The sequence below is a fragment of the Pithys albifrons genome, chromosome 25 (assembly GCF_047495875.1).
Source record: "Pithys albifrons albifrons isolate INPA30051 chromosome 25, PitAlb_v1, whole genome shotgun sequence".
NCBI classification, from domain to species: Eukaryota; Metazoa; Chordata; class Aves; order Passeriformes; family Thamnophilidae; genus Pithys; species Pithys albifrons.
In genome coordinates, this window is record NC_092482.1 from 2,080,501 (window position 1) to 2,098,559 (window position 18,059).

Genomic DNA, 18,059 nt, shown 5'->3' on the forward strand with positions numbered 1-18,059 from the left:
AGGGGGTGACCCCAAAATGAAGGGGTCCCTAACTTTGGGTGTCCCAGGGGGTCTGTAGGGTGGGGGGATTCAGGAAGTGTGGGGCAGTTCTGGGGGTTTTCAGCCCCCTGCCAGGCCCAGGGGACAGACCCTGGACCCCGTTGTGATGTGGTGGCTTGAAATGATCAATCCACAGGGACTGAGATTTAACCAAAGCCCCATAAATGTTGTTTTTGTTTCCAATGGAAACACACCAAGGAGGGAAAGGCCCCCTGGGTGACATCGGGGACCCACCAGCCCCAACAGGAACTGGGGAGAGAAACTTCAGCTGTGGCTGGGGGTGAGTGGGAAGGACAAATCCATTCTCCTTTATTAGTGCCTAATTATTCTCTCCATATTATTAATGGTGGGGGTGGATACCAGACCTGGAAAGGGAGTCCTGGAATATCCCAGCTGATCCCACCCATGGGGCTCAGCCCCCCCTCCCTGTGTCCCTGCCCCATTCCCTGACCTCTCCTGGCAGGGAATGTTCCAATGACTCACCAGTTGCACCCAAATCTCCTGGATTTGCTCTGGGGCTGGAGTACTTTCCCATGGGAATAGTGGGGAAGGGGCTCCATGCCAGCACGGGGTGGGGGAGGACTGGGCACAGGGACAGGGACACCTGCCAGCCTCCAAATAGTCCTGGAGGGCACTAAAAATAACCCCTGAGGGGCAGCCCAGCTCCAATTCCCAGCTGGAAGCTGCCCATGGCCCTGGGGAGCTTTGGGAGAGTTCTGGGGGGCTGAGAGACCCCATTTCCCCCCAGGGAGTGGAACTGGAGCCAGGATAAAGCCCTGGAGTGATTGAGCCCCACTGTGAACCCTCAGGTGGCATTGGAGGGGGCAGCAGCCCCAAATATGCCCACCCAGAGTGGGCAGAACCCCCAAATCTCCAGCCCAGGGGCCATGGGCTGAGAGGCAGTTGGGGTCTCTGCTCTCCGTGGGGCCGTGCCCATGGAAATTCCTGGCTGTGGCACAACCACACCCCAACTCCCGTGGGTGTTCCATGGATTGTTTTCCAGGAGGAGATTAAGGACAGGGAGCAGCTGGAGCAGAGCAAACCCATGACCCCAAATCGCCCAGATCTGGGCACTTTCAGCCTCCTGAACACCTTCCTCTGACTGTTCCCAGCCCTTTCCCTGCTGTCCCTGTCTCCCTGAGTGCATCCCTGTTTTCCTGAGTGCATCCCTGTTTCCCTGAGTGCATCCCTGTCTCCCTGAGTGCATCCCTGTCTCCCTGGCTGCATCCCTGTTTCCCTGGGTGCATTCCTGTCTCCCTGGCTGCATCCCTGTTTTCCTGAGTGCATCCCTGTCTCCCTGGCTGCGTCCCTGTTTCCCTGGGTGCATCCCTGTTTTCCTGAGTGCATCCCTGTCTCCCTGGCTGCATCCCTGTTTCCCTGAGTGCATCCCTGTTTTCCTGAGTGCATCCCTGTTTTCCTGAGTGCATCCCTGTCTCCCTGAGTGCATCCCTGTTTCCCTGGGTGCATCCCTGTCTCCCTGGCTGCATCCCTGTTTTCCTGAGTGCATCCCTGTCTCCCTGGGTGCATCCCTGTCTCCCTGAGTGCATCCCTGTTTTCCTGAGTGCATCCCTGTCTCCCTGGCTGCATCCCTGTCTCCCTGGGTGCATCCCTGTCTCCCTGGCTGCATCCCTGTCTCCCTGGGTGCATCCCTGTCTCCCTGAGTGCATCCCTGTTTTCCTGAGTGCATCCCTGTCTCCCTGGGTGCATCCCTGTCTCCCTGGCTGCATCCCTGTCTCCCTGGCTGCATCCCTGTTTCCCTGGCTGCATCCCTGTCTCCCTGGGTGCATCCCAGACTGCAGCATTGGAGCTCTCCAGGTTTTTGGGGGGACACACAGCCTGTCCCCCCTGTTCCAAGCCTGAAGAAAACACCCCCAGTCTGGGAAACCTCACCCTGCTTGGAGCCCACGCTGATTTTCCATGTTTTGTTTTTTTTTTGATGAACTATTGTCTTTGGCATCCTGTTTGTCCCAGCAGGTTTCTGGGGCAGGGAAGAGGATTCCTGGGATTGCAGACAGGGGTGGTGCTGCCTGTGCCTCCTGCCTGCCCTGTGGGTGCTGGCACTGATTTGGGCAGGAATCTGGATCAGGAATCCCACATGGATCCATGTGGGAAGGGCCAAATAAACGAGACAGGTTTGAACACTGGCCCTGCTCTGTGGTTATTTCAGTGGGTTTGGGGGCTGATCAGCCCAGGGAGGTGAGGACAGGATGGGCCTGGTGCCAGGGTGGGCCTGGTGCCCTCCTCTCCTGCAGCTCCAGGGGGACATCCCAGCTTGGGAGCAGGTCCTTGGGCACGTGGGGAGGTGATTGGGAAGAGTCACAGCCTTTCCCTCCCTTCTGACTGTCCCCAAAGCCATCGAGCCAAAGTTCCTTGGTCAGACTCAAACTGGTTGGTGGGTTAATCCATGACCAGCAGTGTTGGAATGACCCAAGGACAGGGAGACTGTTTTGGTGACATCCAGACATGGGGACAGCCCTCAGGAGGTGGCTGGGAGCAGTTCCCAGGTGCCAGCTCTGTCTGGGCACTGGAGAGCCCCATCCTGCTCCAAGCCCCTTGGAATCACCTCTGGCTGGCACAGGTGAGGAGCAGCGACCTGGAGACATCCCTTTCCTCCACCCCAAAGGGTGTGCTGGGCATGGAACGTGGCCGGGCAGCTGCTGGCCTGTGGAATGAGAGATGTTTAATTAATTAGCACAGGGCCGGGCACAAAGGGCTCCCAGCCCAGCTCTGAATCACAGCCGGGCTCAGGGCCAGCTCTGCACCTCCCACGCAGGACCCATCAGGGTGGGCACCACCGTCCCAAATGTCCCTCCCAGGGTGTCCCCAAGTGGCTCTGGGGACCCGCGGGACCATCACGAGCATCGCCGTCCGCAGGGGCTGTGGCTGGCAGGGCTGGGCCCTGCGATGCTCCAGAGGGAAACAAGGGCTGAGGAGCCGCCTCAGAACCGCCTCCAGGCCGACGTGTGGCCTGCTCGGAGTCCCCTCGGCCAGCGGGGGATGTCGGGGCTGTCGGGAGATGTCGGGGGGTGTCGGGGGTGTCACCGGGACCCCCTCGGGCCGTGTCGGGGTCCGGGCCGAGCGTTGCCATGGCGACCGCCGCGGGGCGAAGGGGGCGGTGCCGCTGCCTCGCAGCGATTGGTGGGCGCGGCTGCCACTCAAAACGCGCCGGCCTCCGCTCGTCGCCTCATTGGTAGAAACGCCGGGGCGATTCGCGTGCCCATTGGACGAGCGCGCTGCCACTCAACCTCCGAGCGGGGGCGGGACGCGCTCTTCGCTCTCCTCCTCCCTGATTGGTCCGCAGCGCTCCGGAGGGCGAGGGTCTCCCGCGCTTCTATTGGCCGTCTCGTCTGTCCATCCAGGCAGCTCCCGGGGAGGAGGCGGGACCAACGCCTCGCCGTCGCCTCCCCATTGGGCGGCGCTTCCTTCTGCGGGCGCTGATTGGCGGAGGCGCCGCCGCGCGGGGCGGGGTGGGGGGGGGGGCGGTTGAGGCCGGGGCGGGGAGCGGGAGCGGCGGCGGGGCCGGAGCGGCGGCGGAGCCCGGCGGGTACCGGAGGGTGCGGGGGGCGGAGGGCGGAGGGTGCGGGCGGCGGAGGGTGCGGGGAGGTGCGGGGGAGGTGCGGGGAGCGATGGCGGGGCGGGCGGAGCGCTGAGGGGGGAGAGCGGCGGGGCCGCGCGCGCGCGGGTGGGGCGGGTCACGTGGCGCGCGGGGAGCGGGTCACGTGGAGCGCGGGGTCTTAAAGGGCCCGCGGGCCTGGAGCGGGGTTGGGGTGGGGGGGACAAGGGAGAGAGAGAGAGAGGGGTATTTGGGGGGGTCGTATTGTTGGGGACCCCCATCCCCGGCACACCGGGAGCCGCCCCCGCTGCGGGGAGGTGGGAGCGGGGCGGGCCCGGCAGCGCTCGGGGGGGTGTTTTATGGAACCCCCTCCCTGGCCGGGCTGGAAAAGGGGCTGAGGAGGGAGCGAGAGGGAGCCCGGATTCCTTGGGAGAGCGGGAAGTTGACGCACCGGCCTAAGAATAGCTCGGGGAGGGGAAGCGCGGACAGTGTTGCCACCGAAGGTAACTCCGCCGGGGGTGTCGTGTGGCAGGGGGAGAGCAGGGGGAGGCGAAATTCCCTGGGTTTTCCCGGGAAAAGGCGCGTGGGGAAGGCGGCGGGGGCAGCGCCGGGGGCAGGGTGTGCCGCGGTGCCTTACCGGGTCCGCTCTCTGGTTACATTTCAGCTGCTGATGAAATCGCAGCCGGGAGCGGAGGAGTCTTTGGACCTTCCCATGGTCGGGACCTTTGACTCATAAAAGGCTCCTTCAAAAAGCTTCGGGGGCAGAAGAGGGGAAGGAAGAGCGGCTGGAGCAGGAGAGGGGAAGAAGGAGCTGTTGGAAGGAGCAGAGCCCGACCCTGAGCGTGGGGATTTAGGGAGGGAGAGAGAAAGTCGCTGTATGTGGAGTTTTTGGACAGTAAGTCACATGGATTTTTATGTCTCTGCATGGCCTGGGTAATAAACACAAAGGGAAAGGGGAGGGTGGAGCTGTCGGGGAGAGTTGTTGTTTCTTGAGGTTTGTCTTTGATTTCCCCGAGTTCTCCAACCACCAATTCCAGAATTTTTAAAGGAAAACAAAACCCTCCTGAAGGAAAAATCCTCGACCACTCTTTAAACTTAAAGACCATCCTGGTTTTTTTTAGCACTGCCCTGAACACGAATCACCCCTTTATTTTGTTTGCTTGAAAGTGGGGCAGAGCAAAGCCAAACCCAACCAACCTGTTGTGTGGAGGCTTCACCCGCCGCTGGCACCTTGTTCTTGTTCATTCCCAAACATTCCACCTGGATTTCTTTCCTGTCTTTCTCCCACCAGAGATGCTTTCTCTGAAGAAATACTTCACCGAAGGCCTCATCCAGTTCACCATCCTGCTCAGCCTCATCGGGGTCCGTGTGGACGTGGACACCTACCTGAATTCCCAGCTCCCGCCTCTCCGGGAGATCATCCTGGGCCAGAGCTCTGCCTACACCCAGACCCAGTTCCACAACCTGCGGAACACCTTGGACGGTTATGGCATCCACCCAAAGAGTGTAGACCTCGACTATTACTTCACTGCCCGCCGGCTGCTCAACCAGGTGAGGGCCCTGGACAGGATCCAGGTGCCCAGCACCGAGGTCAATGCCTGGCTGGTGCACCGGGATCCAGAGGGATCCGTGTCCGGGGGCCAGCCCGGGGCGGGCTCGGGGCTGCAGGACGGCGGCGGCACCGACAGCGCCGTCAGGGAGAGCGGAGCCGAGCAGGGCTTTGGGGAAGAGCTGGAGGATCTGGGAGCTGTGGCTGCGCCAGCCAACGGAGACCTGACCAAGGAGGTAGGAAAGAGCTGCTTCTTTTTGTGGGTTTTTTTTTTTTTTGGGATTTGGGAGCTTGGAATTTGCCATACTGTTTGTGTTTGCACTTGGGGAAAGTGTGTCCCTGCTTAGGGATGTTGCAATCCTGGCTCAGGGATCAGTTTCAGCGCTCCGGGGGTAATTCCAGGGTGATTCTTTTCCCCCCCTTTTTGTTTGTTTGATTTTGGCTTGAAAGGAATAGTGAAAGGAGGGGGATTTGGGGGCAGTGCCCACGTGACTCGGTGTTGGGAAACTGAGAAATCCAGCTGGGGAATAAACAGGAGCATTGGGAAACAGCCCCAGCCCAGGTGTGGAGCAGGTGGTTGGGTTACTTGGCTGGAGCCTGTCCAGGATCTGTGTTCCCTGCTCAGTTTTCATCCCAGCTGGGTGGGGAGAGGTGAACTGCAAAGTGGTTTGTTTTTCCTGCCTGGGCACAACCTTTGGGAAGGCCGGGATGCAATTCCAGGCTCTTGGAGTTGCTGTTCTGGCTTTGGCAATGCTCCCTTTGTCCAGTGGCTCTGTGGGGTGTGAGGGAGTGTCAGTGGTGATCCCTGTCCTTGGATCTTTGCAGTGTCGTGGTGGGGGGTCAGTGCTGATCCCTGGCCTCAGGTCATTCCAGGGTCAGTGGTGATTCCTGGCCTTGGATCCTTTCAGGACTGTGGGGGGTCTCAGTACTGATTCGTGGCTTCAGGTCCTTCCAGGGTCAGTGGTGATTCCTGGCCTTGGATCCTTTCAGGACTGTGGGGGGTCTCTGTACTGATTCGTGGCTTCAGGTCCTTCCAGGGTCAGTGGTGGTTCCTGGCCTTGGGTCCTTCCAGGATTGGGGGGGGTGTCAATCCTGATCCATGGCCTTGGGTCCTTCCAGGGTCAGTGGTGGTTCCTGGCCTTGGGTCCTTCCAGGATTGTGGGGGGTGTCAATCCTGATCCATGGCCTCGGGTCCTTCCAGGGTCAGTGCTGGTTCCTGGCCTTGTGTCATTCCAGGATTGTGAGGGGTGTCAATCCTGATCCATGGCCTTGGGTCCTTCCAGGGTCAGTGGTGGTTCCTGGCCTTGGGTCCTTCCAGGATTGTGAGGGGTGTCAATCCTGATCCATGGCCTCGGATCCTTCCAGGGTCAGTGCTGGTTCCTGGCCTTGGATCCTTCCAGTGTTGCTCTGGCGTTTCCCAGATCACGTCTGGGCATGGGAGGAGTGGAATTTGAGCAGTGCCAGCTCTGTCCCTGCAGCAGGGAGGGGGCAGTTGGATGCTGGGAGCTGTTGTCATGTGGCTTGGGCACAGCAGCAGGCAGGGAATGGGAATGGGGTGTGGGGATGGGTGTGGGAAGGGGAGTGAGTGGCACAGACAAAGGTGGTGCTTGTTTTGGGCCTGGGATTGGTGGGTGAGCAGTGGGATGGTGTCCTGGTTGTACCTCTGGGCAGGTTTTCCTGGCCCGTGGGGGTCTCCTGGCTCTGCAGGGCTGTGGGATTGAGGGGAAAATCCCACTCTGGGTTGGCAACTGACCTTGGAGGTGTCAGAGGGTCAGAGAACACAAGGCCAAACCCTCCCACCTTCTGGTGCTTCCCAGAGAATCGAGAGAGGCAATTCCCTGTCTCGGGAATGGCGAAAGATGTGATGAAATGCCTTGTGCAAGGTCACTCCTGGAAGGCTTTGCTGCCCTTCCCACGTCTGGGATTCCTGGCTGAGGGTTTGGGGAGCCTTCCCAGTGGGGTGTGGGGAAACAGGGGCCAGATTTTGGGGAGAAATGCTGCAGATTTGGGAGGTGAAAGGCCGGTGGCTGCTGTTTTCCAGAGGCCTCTGTGCAGCTGCAGCTCGGCCTGGATGTGCAGGGAATGAAACTCCCAGCCAGGCTGGGAATCTCCTTCAGGAAAGGGTGGGGAGATCTGCATCTGCACCGTGCCTGATCCCAGGCCTTCCAGCATCCCTGCTCTTCCTGGGTGTCTGTTTTCCATGGTTTTTCCCCAAGCCCCTGGATGGACAGGAGGGGAGGGAGGGAGGGAGGGTGTTGTTGCCAGGGCCCAGCTCCAGGAAATCCCGTCTGGCTCCCACGTCACTCGGTCACACCATCCCTGCGCCCTCCTCCCCCGGGGCCAGCGAGACCCAACTCGCTGCTGCCACCTCCAAACCACCCTGATTTTAAGGTTTTTTAGGGTGGGGTGTTTGTTTTTTTTTTTTGGTTTTGGTGTCTTTGACTCCCTGGTTAACCCGGAGCAGCCGCAAACCTTTCCAAGGGGAATATCCCGTGAGCTCTGCAGCTCCCCGGGAGGCACCTGCAGGGCCTGGGGCGGGTGATGATCTGCAGATGGCTCCGGGGCCGGGCTTTAAATTTTTCCATGACTTTTCCTGGCACATTGCGACTCCCTGGGCCAGGCACGACCTTGCTGGGGGGGAATAGGGACGATATAAATAATTTCGGGAATGCTGTGCGTGGCTTTTTGGGCGTTGCAGCATTGCCACGGCCTCACCCGAAACAGGGATGAAAAAAAAACCCCAAACCAACAGAAAACCAAAAGAAAAAAAAAAAACCCAAACAACATTTTGATGCCGGGTGGTTGCCGGGCTAAAGACAAAGCTGGGATTAATCCCGGGCGCTTCCCTCTGCAGCATTGGGGGTGGGGAGGGCGGGAGGCTCCGTGCCCGGGGCCCGTTTCCACAACACCGGGATAAAAATACGCGGCCGCGGGACATGTGATGAGCTGCGGGGGCTCAGCCCGCGGCCCCCCCGCCCCGGCACGGATCTCCTTACACTTGGCCTTGGCCCCGGGGGGCTGTGCTGTGCTTTCCGTCGTGTCCGGGGGCAGAGGAGGAGCGGGGGGCACCGGGAGGGGTCTCACCGGGGCAGCTCCGGGGAGGGGTCGCGCCCTCCGGGTTGGGGTCGCTCGCTGCGGGTTGGGGTGTCCCGCGGGCAGCAGCCAAGGTGACCCCGGGCCGCGTGGCCTCCCCCGCCCCCGGCGGTGTCCGGGGGGGTCCCGGTGCCCCCCTGTCCCCGTCCCCGTCCCCGTCCCCATCCCCGCCCATGCCCGGTGCGGTGCGGGGGGGGCGGCCCCGCTGCGCCAGGGCGGGGGCGCGGCCCGGTGGGCGCCGCGCGGCCGCTGATTGGCCGAGCGGGCGGCCCCCGCGGGCGCTGATTGGCCGCGGACACCGCCCGGGGCGGGGCGGGGCCGTCGGCGGAGGGGGCGTGTCCGGTGGCGCCGCATCCCGGCGGGGCGGGGGCGGGGCTTGGCCGAGGGGGCGGGGCTTGGCGGCCGCCGCAGCCGGGAACGGCGCGGGGGGGGGCGGGAGCGGAGGGGAGGGGGGGGCGGCCCCACCGAGCCCCTCCCGGTCCCTCCCGAGCCCCTCCCGGCCCCGCCGAGCCCCTCCCGAGCCCCTCCCGGCCCCGCCGACCGCGGGCCCGCCGCAGCGGCCGCAGCAGCAGCATCCGCCGCACCGGGGGCGGGGGCCGCCGCAGCGGGGCCGCGGGCACCTGTGGCCGGTGGGGCGGAGCGGAGCGCGGCTCCCCCCGCTGCCGCCGCCGCCGCCGCCGCCGCCCCGGCCGGCGATGCGTGCGCGGCGCCGCGCCCCGGCCATCCCGCCCCGCCGCCGCCTCCTCCTCCTCCTCTTCCTCCCCCGGGGACCATGATCGGCGTGCGCCGCGGCCCGGGCGGCAGCTGGGGACATGAGAAAGGTACCGGGCAGCGGGGGATGCGGGGGGACACCGGGGGGCTGCGGGCGCCCGGGAAGGGGCCGGCAGCGGTAGCGGCGGCGGCGGCGGCGGCGGCTCAAGTTGCATCAGGTGGGTGGGAATGCGGGGATTTTCCTGCCACCCCACCCCTTATGCAAATGGCCGGGATGGCACCACGGGCTGATGCAAGGCGGGCACGGCGCAGCCACCGCCGCGACGCGGGCCCGGGCGGCCCCCGCCGCCTCCCCCGGCGGCGGACGGGCGGCCATGGGCGGCGGGGAGGGCAGGGCCGGCCATGCGGAGCCCGCAGAGCCGCTCCCGGGAAGCGCCTGAGCCCCGGGAGGAGCGACGCGGAGCTCCCCGGGTGGGCTGCGGGCTGGGGCACGGGGGCGGGGGCTCGCTGGGCGGGGACCCCCCAGCCCAGCGCTGAAGGAAATGTGGTCTGTCTTGCAGGACATCGATTTGATTGACATCCTGTGGAGACAGGATATTGATCTCGGCGCTGGGCGAGAGATTTTTGACTACAGCCACCGTCAGAAAGAGAGCGAAGTGGACAAAGAGCTGAGCGATGGGAGGGAGCGCGGGGACAGCTGGAGGAGTGCAGGGAATGAGGTCTTGGATAGAAACCTGCTAGTTGATGGAGAGACCGGGGAGAGTTTCCCTGCGCAGGTAACACCCCGGGCCACCTGGGCTGGGGCTGCGCTGCCGGGGACGCTCTGTGGGGGCCGTTCCAAGCCGCAGGATCAGGGCTTTGCCCAGGTGGGCGAGAGGGTTTGGTGCTGGAGAGGTGCTGGCTGTGCGTCCCCGTGTCCCTGCGCCTCGTCCCCCCATCCCTGCGCCTCATTCTTGTGTCCCTGTGCCTCGTCCCCGTGTCCCTGCACCTCGTCCCCCCATCCCTGCGCCTCATCCTTGTGTCCCTGCACCTCGTCCCCCCATCCCTGCACCTCGTCCCCCCATCCCTGCACCTCGTCCCCCCATCCCTGCACCTCGTCCCCCCATCCCTGCGCCTCATCCTTGTGTCCCTGCACCTCGTCCCCCCATCCCTGCACCTCGTCCCCCCATCCCTGCACCTCGTCCCCCCATCCCTGCGCCTCATCCTTGTGTCCCTGTGCCTCGTCCCCCCATCCCTGTGCCTCGTCCCCCCATCCCTGTGCCTCATCCCCCCATCCCTGCGCCTCATCCCCGTGTCCCTGCGCCTCGTCCCCCCATCCCTGCGCCTCATTCTTGTGTCCCTGTGCCTCGTCCCCGTGTCCCTGTGCCTCATCCCCCCATCCCTGTGCCTCATCCCCCCATCCCTGCGCCTCATCCCCCCATCCCTGCGCCTCGTCCCCCCATCCCTGTGCCTCGTCCCCCCATCCCTGTGCCTCGTCCCCCCATCCCTGCGCCTCATCCCCCCATCCCTGCGCCTCATCCCCCCATCCCTGCGCCTCGTCCCCCCATCCCTGCGCCTCGTCCCCCCATCCCTGCGCCTCGTCCCCCCGTCCCTGCGCCTCGTCCCCCCGTCCCTGCGCCTCGTCCCCCCGTCCCCGCGCCTCGTCCCCCCGTCCCCGCGCCTCGTCCCCCCATCCCTGCGCCTTGTCCCTGTGTCCCTGCGCCTTGTCCCTGTGCCTCGGGGTTGCGTGGCAGCCGCAGAGTCCCCTCAGGCTGCGCCGAGTCCTTGCGTGGCAGGAGGTGAGGGGAGGCTCTCCGGGAGCGGCGGCGGCGCGTTCCCGTTCCCCGGAGCAGGAGGATGGAGCCTGTGAAGAAGCACTGGGTGGGGCCTCTGGCTCTTTTTTGGATGCGCTGTAATAAAGCCCTGCTGGAAGGAGCTCGTTCCTCAGCACCACCTCCCCAATCCCGAGGCTACGATTCCTTGTGTTTCCTTCCCCCAGGTGCCCGGTGCGGAGGATCAGACAGCCCTGTCCCTGGAGGAGTGCCTTAGGCTGCTGGAGGCCACCTTCCCTTTCGGGGAGAATTCCGAGGTGAGCGGATGGGGCGGATCTGGAGGCACTGAGGGCTCTCCCTGCCTCACTCACTGGGATTTTGGTGCCTCCCGCACCTTTCCTGCAGCCCCAGCAGCAAATTGGGTTTGGCCGCTCAGGGGACTCCAGGAAACCACCCGGTGAGGGGGTGGGTCGCCATTAATTAAAGCCTCCTGGCTTTGCTCCTCATTAGTCCGTGGCAGAGCAGGAATAGCCACGAGCCGCTGGCTGGGAGCAGGGTTGGAAGGGCGCTGGGATGGGGGATGGCTGCAATCCCGAGCCTCCAGCCCTGACTCCCCTCACGTGGTCAGTTCCCAGCTGCGGATGTCTCCGCCCTGAGCGAAGCCGTGCCCGGGCAGAGCCGGGCCCCGGGCGGGCCCCCCACCCTGCTGTCCCCCCTCCTCGCCGAGACAGAGTCACCTTTCGACCTGGAGCAGCAGTGGCAGGACCTCATGTCCATCATGGAGATGCAGGTGAGCTCCAGAGTGGGTGGGAAGGGGTTTGTGCCTCCAGGTGCTCCGTGAATTTGGCTCCGCTGTGGTTTGGGGTTGGTCCCCCAGCCGTGGTTTGGTGACACCGTGGTGCCTGTGTGGCATCTGCTGCTGTCCTCGCCCTGCTGCAGCCGGACAGGGCGAGCTCCTCGGACATGGAAGGTTGTCCTTCACCAGGCTGTTCCCACGTCTCTTCCAGGCCATGGAAGTGAACACCACGACGGCCGAGAGCCTGTTCGGCGGCACGAGCGGAGACCTCCTGGCGTCCAACTACAGCCTGGCCCCCGGCACCCCCATCAACCAGAACGTGAGCCTGCATCAGGCCTCGCTGGGCAGCTGCTCCCAGGACTTCTCCCTCTTCAGCTCCGAGATCGAGAGCCCCTCCATGGCGGGTGGCTCGGCCCTGCTCCAGCTGACACCGGACAACTCCACCGGCCTCAACAGCACCTTCGGCTCCACCAACCTGAGCGGGATCTTCTTCCCGCCGCAGATGAACAGCACGGGCAACGAGACGGCCGGGCCCGAGCTGCCCGACCCGCTGGGAGGGCTCCTGGACGAGGCCATGCTGGATGAGATCAGCCTCATGGACCTGGCCATCGAGGAGGGCTTCAACCCCGTGCAGGCCTCGCAGCTGGAAGAGGAGTTTGATTCCGACTCAGGTCTTTCTCTGGATTCTGGCCACAGTCCTGCTTCTCTGAGCAGCTCGGAAGCTTCTTCATCCTCATCCTCTTCCTCCTCATCCTCTTCCTCCTCCTCGTTTTCCGAGGAAGGGGCTGTTGGTTACAGCTCAGACTCGGAAAACGTGGACTTCGAGGAAGCAGAAGGGGCGGTTGGATACCAGCCAGAGTACAGCAAGTTCTGCCGCATGAGCTACCAGGACCCGGCACAGCTCCATTACCTGCCTTACCTGGAGCACGTTGGCCACAACCACACCTACAACATGGCCCCGGGGGCCCTGGATCCCGAGGAACCCAAACTTCCCAGCGCCGCGAAGAAGAGCAGCAAGGAGAAACCGTCCGAGTTCCTGGACAAGCAGATGAGCCGGGACGAGCACCGAGCCAGGGCCATGAAGATCCCCTTCACCAACGACAAGATCATCAACCTGCCCGTGGAGGAGTTCAACGAGCTCCTGTCCAAGTACCAGCTCAGCGAGGCCCAGCTCAGCCTCATCCGCGACATCCGCCGGCGCGGCAAGAACAAGATGGCTGCCCAGAACTGCCGCAAGAGGAAACTGGACACCATCCTCAACCTGGAACGGGACGTCGAGGACTTGCAGCGCGACAAGTCCAAACTGCTCAGGGAGAAGGTGGAGTTCCTCAAGTCCATCCGGCAGATGAAGCAGAAGGTGCAGAGCCTGTACCAGGAGGTGTTCGGGCGGCTGCGGGACGAGAACGGGCGGCCCTACTCGCCCAGCCAGTACGCGCTGCAGTACGGCAGCGATGGCACCGTGCTGCTCATCCCGCGCGCCGCGGCCGAGCCGCAGCCCCGGCGGCAGGACCGCAAGCAGAAGGACCGCAGGAAGTGAGGCAGAGCCGGCGCCGCCGGACGAGCGGGACACTCGCCAAGGGAGAACTGGAGAAGGGCTGAGCCTGGAAGTACTTTTAGAGGAACTTTCATGCCTTCTTATCCGATATATCTTCTCAACCACACACGGGGACTGGCGCTGCCGGACGCTGCGGGAGCCGCGGGCAGAGGTTTGGGGGCTCCCCCACACCCACCCCCGGGCGTGGGGAGGGACGGACCCCGCACTGCCCAGCCCGGAGCCTCCCACAACCCGGGAGCCTTGGAGCGCAGGGACGAGCTGGCAATGCTGGTGGGGAGGTTGGCAGAGGTGGAAAAACTACTGTTAGGAACTGGCTTTAAATAAGAAAAGAAATTTAAGCGAATGAACTTAAAAACAAGTTATAGGAGAGACGTTTTTCTGAACTTCCAAAGTTCTGTGATTTCAGGTAGTTGGTTTTTTGTTCTTTTTTTCTTCCTCCTTTTTTTTTTTTTTCCCCCCCTTTCCTTTTCCTGAACCCTTTTTGCCATCGGTGTGTGTGATTCAATCTGACTCAATTCCAGATTAACCAACATCCCTTCCTAGATCAGACCAGTGCACACATGGAAAACACAAAGTGGTGTGAATTCCATTAACCCTTTCCAGTCTGAACGACACCATTCCCAGGGGGGAGAACCATCCTGGGAGAGAGCATGGAGGAGTTGTGATGTCTCGAGGAGGGGGAAGATTTAGGATTTTGGGAGAGGGACTGGAGAGGGTTAAGGGATCCAGCAGGATCCGTGTCCCCAGCGCCCTCGGAGCACGCAGAGCCTGCATGCCAACCCTGGCTTCTCCCACTGACTGCCTGGGGAACTGCTTGGGGAAGAATTTGGGGGGCTCCAGGCCCCCTTGGGTCAGCCAACAGCACAAGGAGAGTGGTGGGATCCTGATCCCAATCCCACCCCAGGCCGTGGGTTGTCACTTAGAGCCTTAGACAGCTGTAGGTCCCTGTCCCGTAACCGCGCTTGGGTTTTTTGGGGCATCAGCCCCCATTTTTTCCCCCCTTTAGGATCTAGAAGTGCTTGTGTTGAGTAAAAAAAAAAACAAAAAGGGAGAAGCCCAAACGTTCAAAGCTGCTCAATGTTCTCTTTGCCATAAAGATTCCTTGTAACCGTGTGATCACATTATAGGATTCTCTTCTGTCCCAAGGTGTTGGTCTGACTTCCTTTGTTTTCAGGAGGGGGGTGGGGGTAGTGCCTTGATCACTGTCGGTCTCCGCAGGGAGACCATCCTAGAGCTGTATTTCCATATAGCACAGCTGGGAGTGTTCTGACTTTACCAGCAACCTAAAAAAAAAAAATAAAGCTTAAAAATGGCTTTTCCGAGCCAGTCCTGTGCACAGGATCTGGGGAGAGAGAGGGCAGACTCGGGTGGTCACTCAAGGGAAGGACACCTGGAGAGGCAGGAGGGAGGCCTGGAGCAGCTGCCCCAGGTTTTGGGAGAAGCAGTTGGATCTGGGAGTGCACTGAGGGGTGGTTGGGACCTGCCAAGAGCCCGGCGGGCTCTGCCATCCCCAACTCCCCGATCCTGACGTGTGAGACGAAGCACAAGTGGTGGAGCTGTGGGTGTGGGGAGGTTGGAAGGGAGCCCTGTGCGTATGTTTTAAATTATTTTCCTCTTAGAAACTTTTATTTTAATGATCTGTGACCTGTCAGGGAAAGAAGAGAGATTGTGTGAGCACAGGACAAAAATAAAACGGCTTATTCACTGTACCACCCTTGGCTCCATGGGTTTTTATTTTATATTTTTATGATTAAACATGGCAGGGAAACCAAGCAGGGACCTTCTCCCCCACAGTAGCTCCTGGCTCGGAGCTGGGAGCAGCTCCAGTTCCAGCAGTGGGTTGGGAGGGAGTCGCTGTTGTCCTGCAGGGGATGGAAAGAGAAGGAAAAGGAAAAGCTCCTCCTCTGTGGGAAACAGCCAGCTCTGCCTCAGCTGCTTTTTTCCTTCCTTCCTTCACAGCAGGATCCAAGGAAATCCAAGGAAAATGTGGTCCTGGTTAGAACTGCAGCTGTGTGGAGCAAGTTGGGGTCCCTGGGTCGAAGCCACCCAAAGTGCTGCCAGGCCTGAGGCTGAGGCCGATCCCTCTCCTTGGAATTTGGACTCCCAGGATATGGTGTCCTATTTTCCCATTGGCCTCCCCTCCCTCTGCAGGTCCAGTGGCTGTTCCACACATCCCACCCTCCCTGAAGGTCTGGGGGGAGACTGAACAGAAGTTGATTCAATCCTGGGGGTGTTTGTATCCCAGATCCTGCCCTGTCCCTCTCCCTGTGGGATAAATCCCAGCCAGGAGCGAGGACACCAAACCCTCCATCTCTGGAACGTTTCCAATGTCTCAATCCTGCAGTGGAGCCCCTGGAGGGGCATTTTGGGTGGTACTGGGAAGGGTCCCAGCCAGGGTGGGCTCTGCCCTGCAGGAGACACCACACCAGGCCTGGATGAACAAGCTGGGGATGGAAAACTGCTCCTGGGAACTGCTGGTGTGGAATGGCACTTTGGATGCCATCCTGGTGCCTCCATGTATTCCTCTTATCTCCATGTATTGCTCTTCATGTATTTTGTACTTGCAGACCCCTTTTCTCTGAGAGTTTCAGACACAACCAGAAGATCCAGCCACAATCACAATTCCAGCTCTCAATCTGCTTCCCAACAATCTCCCACAGGCATTCCCGTGGGCCATATGCCCTTTTCCTGTGGCTCACACCTCTCCAGGTGGGACTGGAAGGGTCCATCTCCTGCTGCTGCTGCTGGTATTGAGGCTGGGCCAGCTCAGCCACGGGGAATATGGAGCATTAAACCCACACTCTGAGGGCTTCCTTCTCCCCTCCTGGGCTCCAGGGGTTTTATTTCAGACATTCCTTCAGGGGAATGGGTTGGCTCCCCTGAGGGGGAGCAGAGAAGGGCCGTGGGGGTCTGAGGAGGATTCCCTGCCCTTCCCAGGACCTGTCTCTGTTCACACAGGTCCTTCCTTGTGCTCCACCAGCCCAGCAGAGCCAGTGGAGGCTCCCAGGGAGCCTCTGGAGCCTGACAAAGGCCCGCTCTGGCTCCCTGCCTGTGCCCAGCCCAGCACAGAGGGAGCTCAGCCAGTCCCTCCCCCAGCTCGGGCCACCTGCCAGCCCATAATCAGGTGAAGTGCAGCCCTTTATTCCCAAGCAGGAATCACTTGGCTTCCAGCAGGGCCTCGGAGCTCTGATCCTGCTCAGAGCCACAGCCCAGCCCTTTGATCCAGGGTCCAGTCTGAGCCCTCAGCCCAGGCTTTGGGGGGACAGAGCAGCTCCTCTGCCCTTCCCTGCCCTGCTCCAGCTCCAACCTGGAGCACTAATCCCAGGGAAAACCACCACAGATGTCCCGCCAGCACGAGGGTCATTTTCCTGTGCTTGAGATTCTCAGGAGGTGTCACAACAAGTCCCCAAAATCCTGCAGCTCACACCAGGGCCCTCAGCCACAATCCCACCCCCTGGATGGAGCAACCAGCATCTTCCAGAGACCTGGATTGATCTCCTGGAGCTCCCCTGGGACCTGCAGCTTCTGATGCTCAATTAAGTGGACATCACCCTGTCCCTCTCTGGTGATTAATCCAGGTTTAATTGCTGCTGCTGCTGCTGCTGGGGCAGGGCAGCATCTCCTTGTCCTGCTGGGTAAAGGTTGTGCTGGCACAAATAACCTGGATTTCACCTGGCTGCAGTTTTGCAGCTCTGGGAGTCACTGAGGGGCTGGTGAGGCCCCTGTTCCACCCAAACCCTTCCTGCTCAATCCTGCACCCTGAAAACTCCAGAACCTGAGTCAGGAACCACCATCCTCTCCCAGGAACCACTGGAGAACACAGGATGACTGTGCTCTTCATGCCCAGGAGCTCAAGGCCTTCAGCACATCCACTCCAGGGACAAAGGGAGGCCACCTCCATCTCCAGCCAAACACCAAAACCACTGCCAGAGGTTTAGAAACCCATCCAAAGCCACCATGTCTGCTCCAGGTTTGGATGAGAACAGAATTAAAGGTCACTTACCCCCCTCTGGTGCTGGATCCTGGCTGGGAACACCCTCCAGCAGCATCTTCCTACACCAAACCACGTCCCAATCAGCTACTCCTCTTGTCTCCACGGCAAGACTGGACCCAGGGCTCTGTCTAAACCTCTCTCCTCCAGATGGAAGCCAAAATAAATCAGAACCAGCTGCTCCAGAACCTGCTGCCACCTTCTCCAAAGCTCCATGGGGAGCTATCCTGGACTCTGAGCTAACCTGGCTCAGGGAGCACCTTCCCTCCGTGTCCTGCTCTACCTGGTCACTCATCCCTTGCCCAAAGAGAGCTGGAGGGAGGAGAAAGGTAGAGAAGATGAATGAATGAATGAATAAATAAATAAATAAAAATCAGGATTATAAATCTAAAATTTTATTGAGACAAAAAACTGACAGAGCTCGGTATGAAGTTAAAATCCAAACACGTACTTTACATTTAAACAACGTTTTCACAGAAACCTAAACACATGCTTCTTAAAAAAAGGTTTGTACAATGCAAGTCTAGATACCACCCTACGAGGAGGTGCCAGGAGTCTGGTGGGGCTCGTGACTCCAGACATTAAATAGTTCAGTATTTGTAATAAATCTAATTTATAAAAGAGATCAACCCTCCGAAGGGGTGGGGGGACCCGGCGGCTCCAGCGCCGACTGTGGCTCCTCCAAACCTTCACTTTGGGGACAATGTGGAATTGTTTGGGGTTTTTTTTCTTTTTTTTATCTTGTGCTGCTGTTGGTTTCCTCTCCCTCCCCCTGCTAAAGGGTTCCCTACACTGCTGGCTGGACACGCAAATCAAGGTGAGAAAAGGAACAAGTGGTCAGAAGTCTCTTTCCCCCTCCCCAGTTTTGTTTGAGAAATAGCACCTTAGAAGGGAAAGAAGGGTAGAAAAGGGTTAAAATCCATCCCCCCACCCCCCCTCCCCATACAATGCATGTGTCAGGAACTGGCAGTTCTGCTGCAGGACAATACGAATCACAAGTTTGCATTTTCACAAGTCTCCC

At 60.9% G+C, this 18,059-nt stretch overlaps 2 protein-coding genes across 5 annotated transcripts; one reads left to right on the forward strand and one right to left on the reverse strand.

Moving 5' to 3' along the window:
- Nucleotides 1-424: 424 nt before the first annotated feature.
- On the reverse strand, nt 425-4,571 carry LOC139682631 (basic salivary proline-rich protein 1-like). Its single transcript, XM_071577103.1, has 2 exons — nt 3,285-4,571; nt 425-2,701 (listed from the first exon to the last, which is right to left on the reverse strand). Exons 1-2 carry the CDS (start codon nt 3,871-3,873, stop codon nt 2,223-2,225), a joined length of 1,068 nt encoding a protein of 355 aa, XP_071433204.1. The 5' UTR covers nt 3,874-4,571; the 3' UTR covers nt 425-2,222.
- NFE2L1 (NFE2 like bZIP transcription factor 1) lies at nt 3,511-14,756 on the forward strand. 4 transcript variants are annotated; one of them, XM_071577100.1, is made up of 7 exons: nt 3,511-3,583; nt 4,257-4,487; nt 4,884-5,377; nt 9,506-9,721; nt 10,924-11,013; nt 11,325-11,486; nt 11,704-14,756. In XM_071577100.1, the coding sequence occupies exons 3-7, from the start codon at nt 4,886-4,888 to the stop codon at nt 13,027-13,029; spliced, it is 2,286 nt and encodes a 761-aa protein (XP_071433201.1). In that variant the 5' UTR covers nt 3,511-3,583; nt 4,257-4,487; nt 4,884-4,885; the 3' UTR covers nt 13,030-14,756. The 4 variants fall into 4 exon arrangements, with proteins under 4 accessions (XP_071433201.1, XP_071433202.1, XP_071433200.1 ...); XM_071577099.1 differs by lacking the exon at nt 3,511-3,583 and adding an exon at nt 3,824-4,095; XM_071577101.1 differs by lacking the exons at nt 3,511-3,583; nt 9,506-9,721 and adding an exon at nt 3,823-4,095.
- Nucleotides 14,757-18,059: the final 3,303 nt, after the last annotated feature.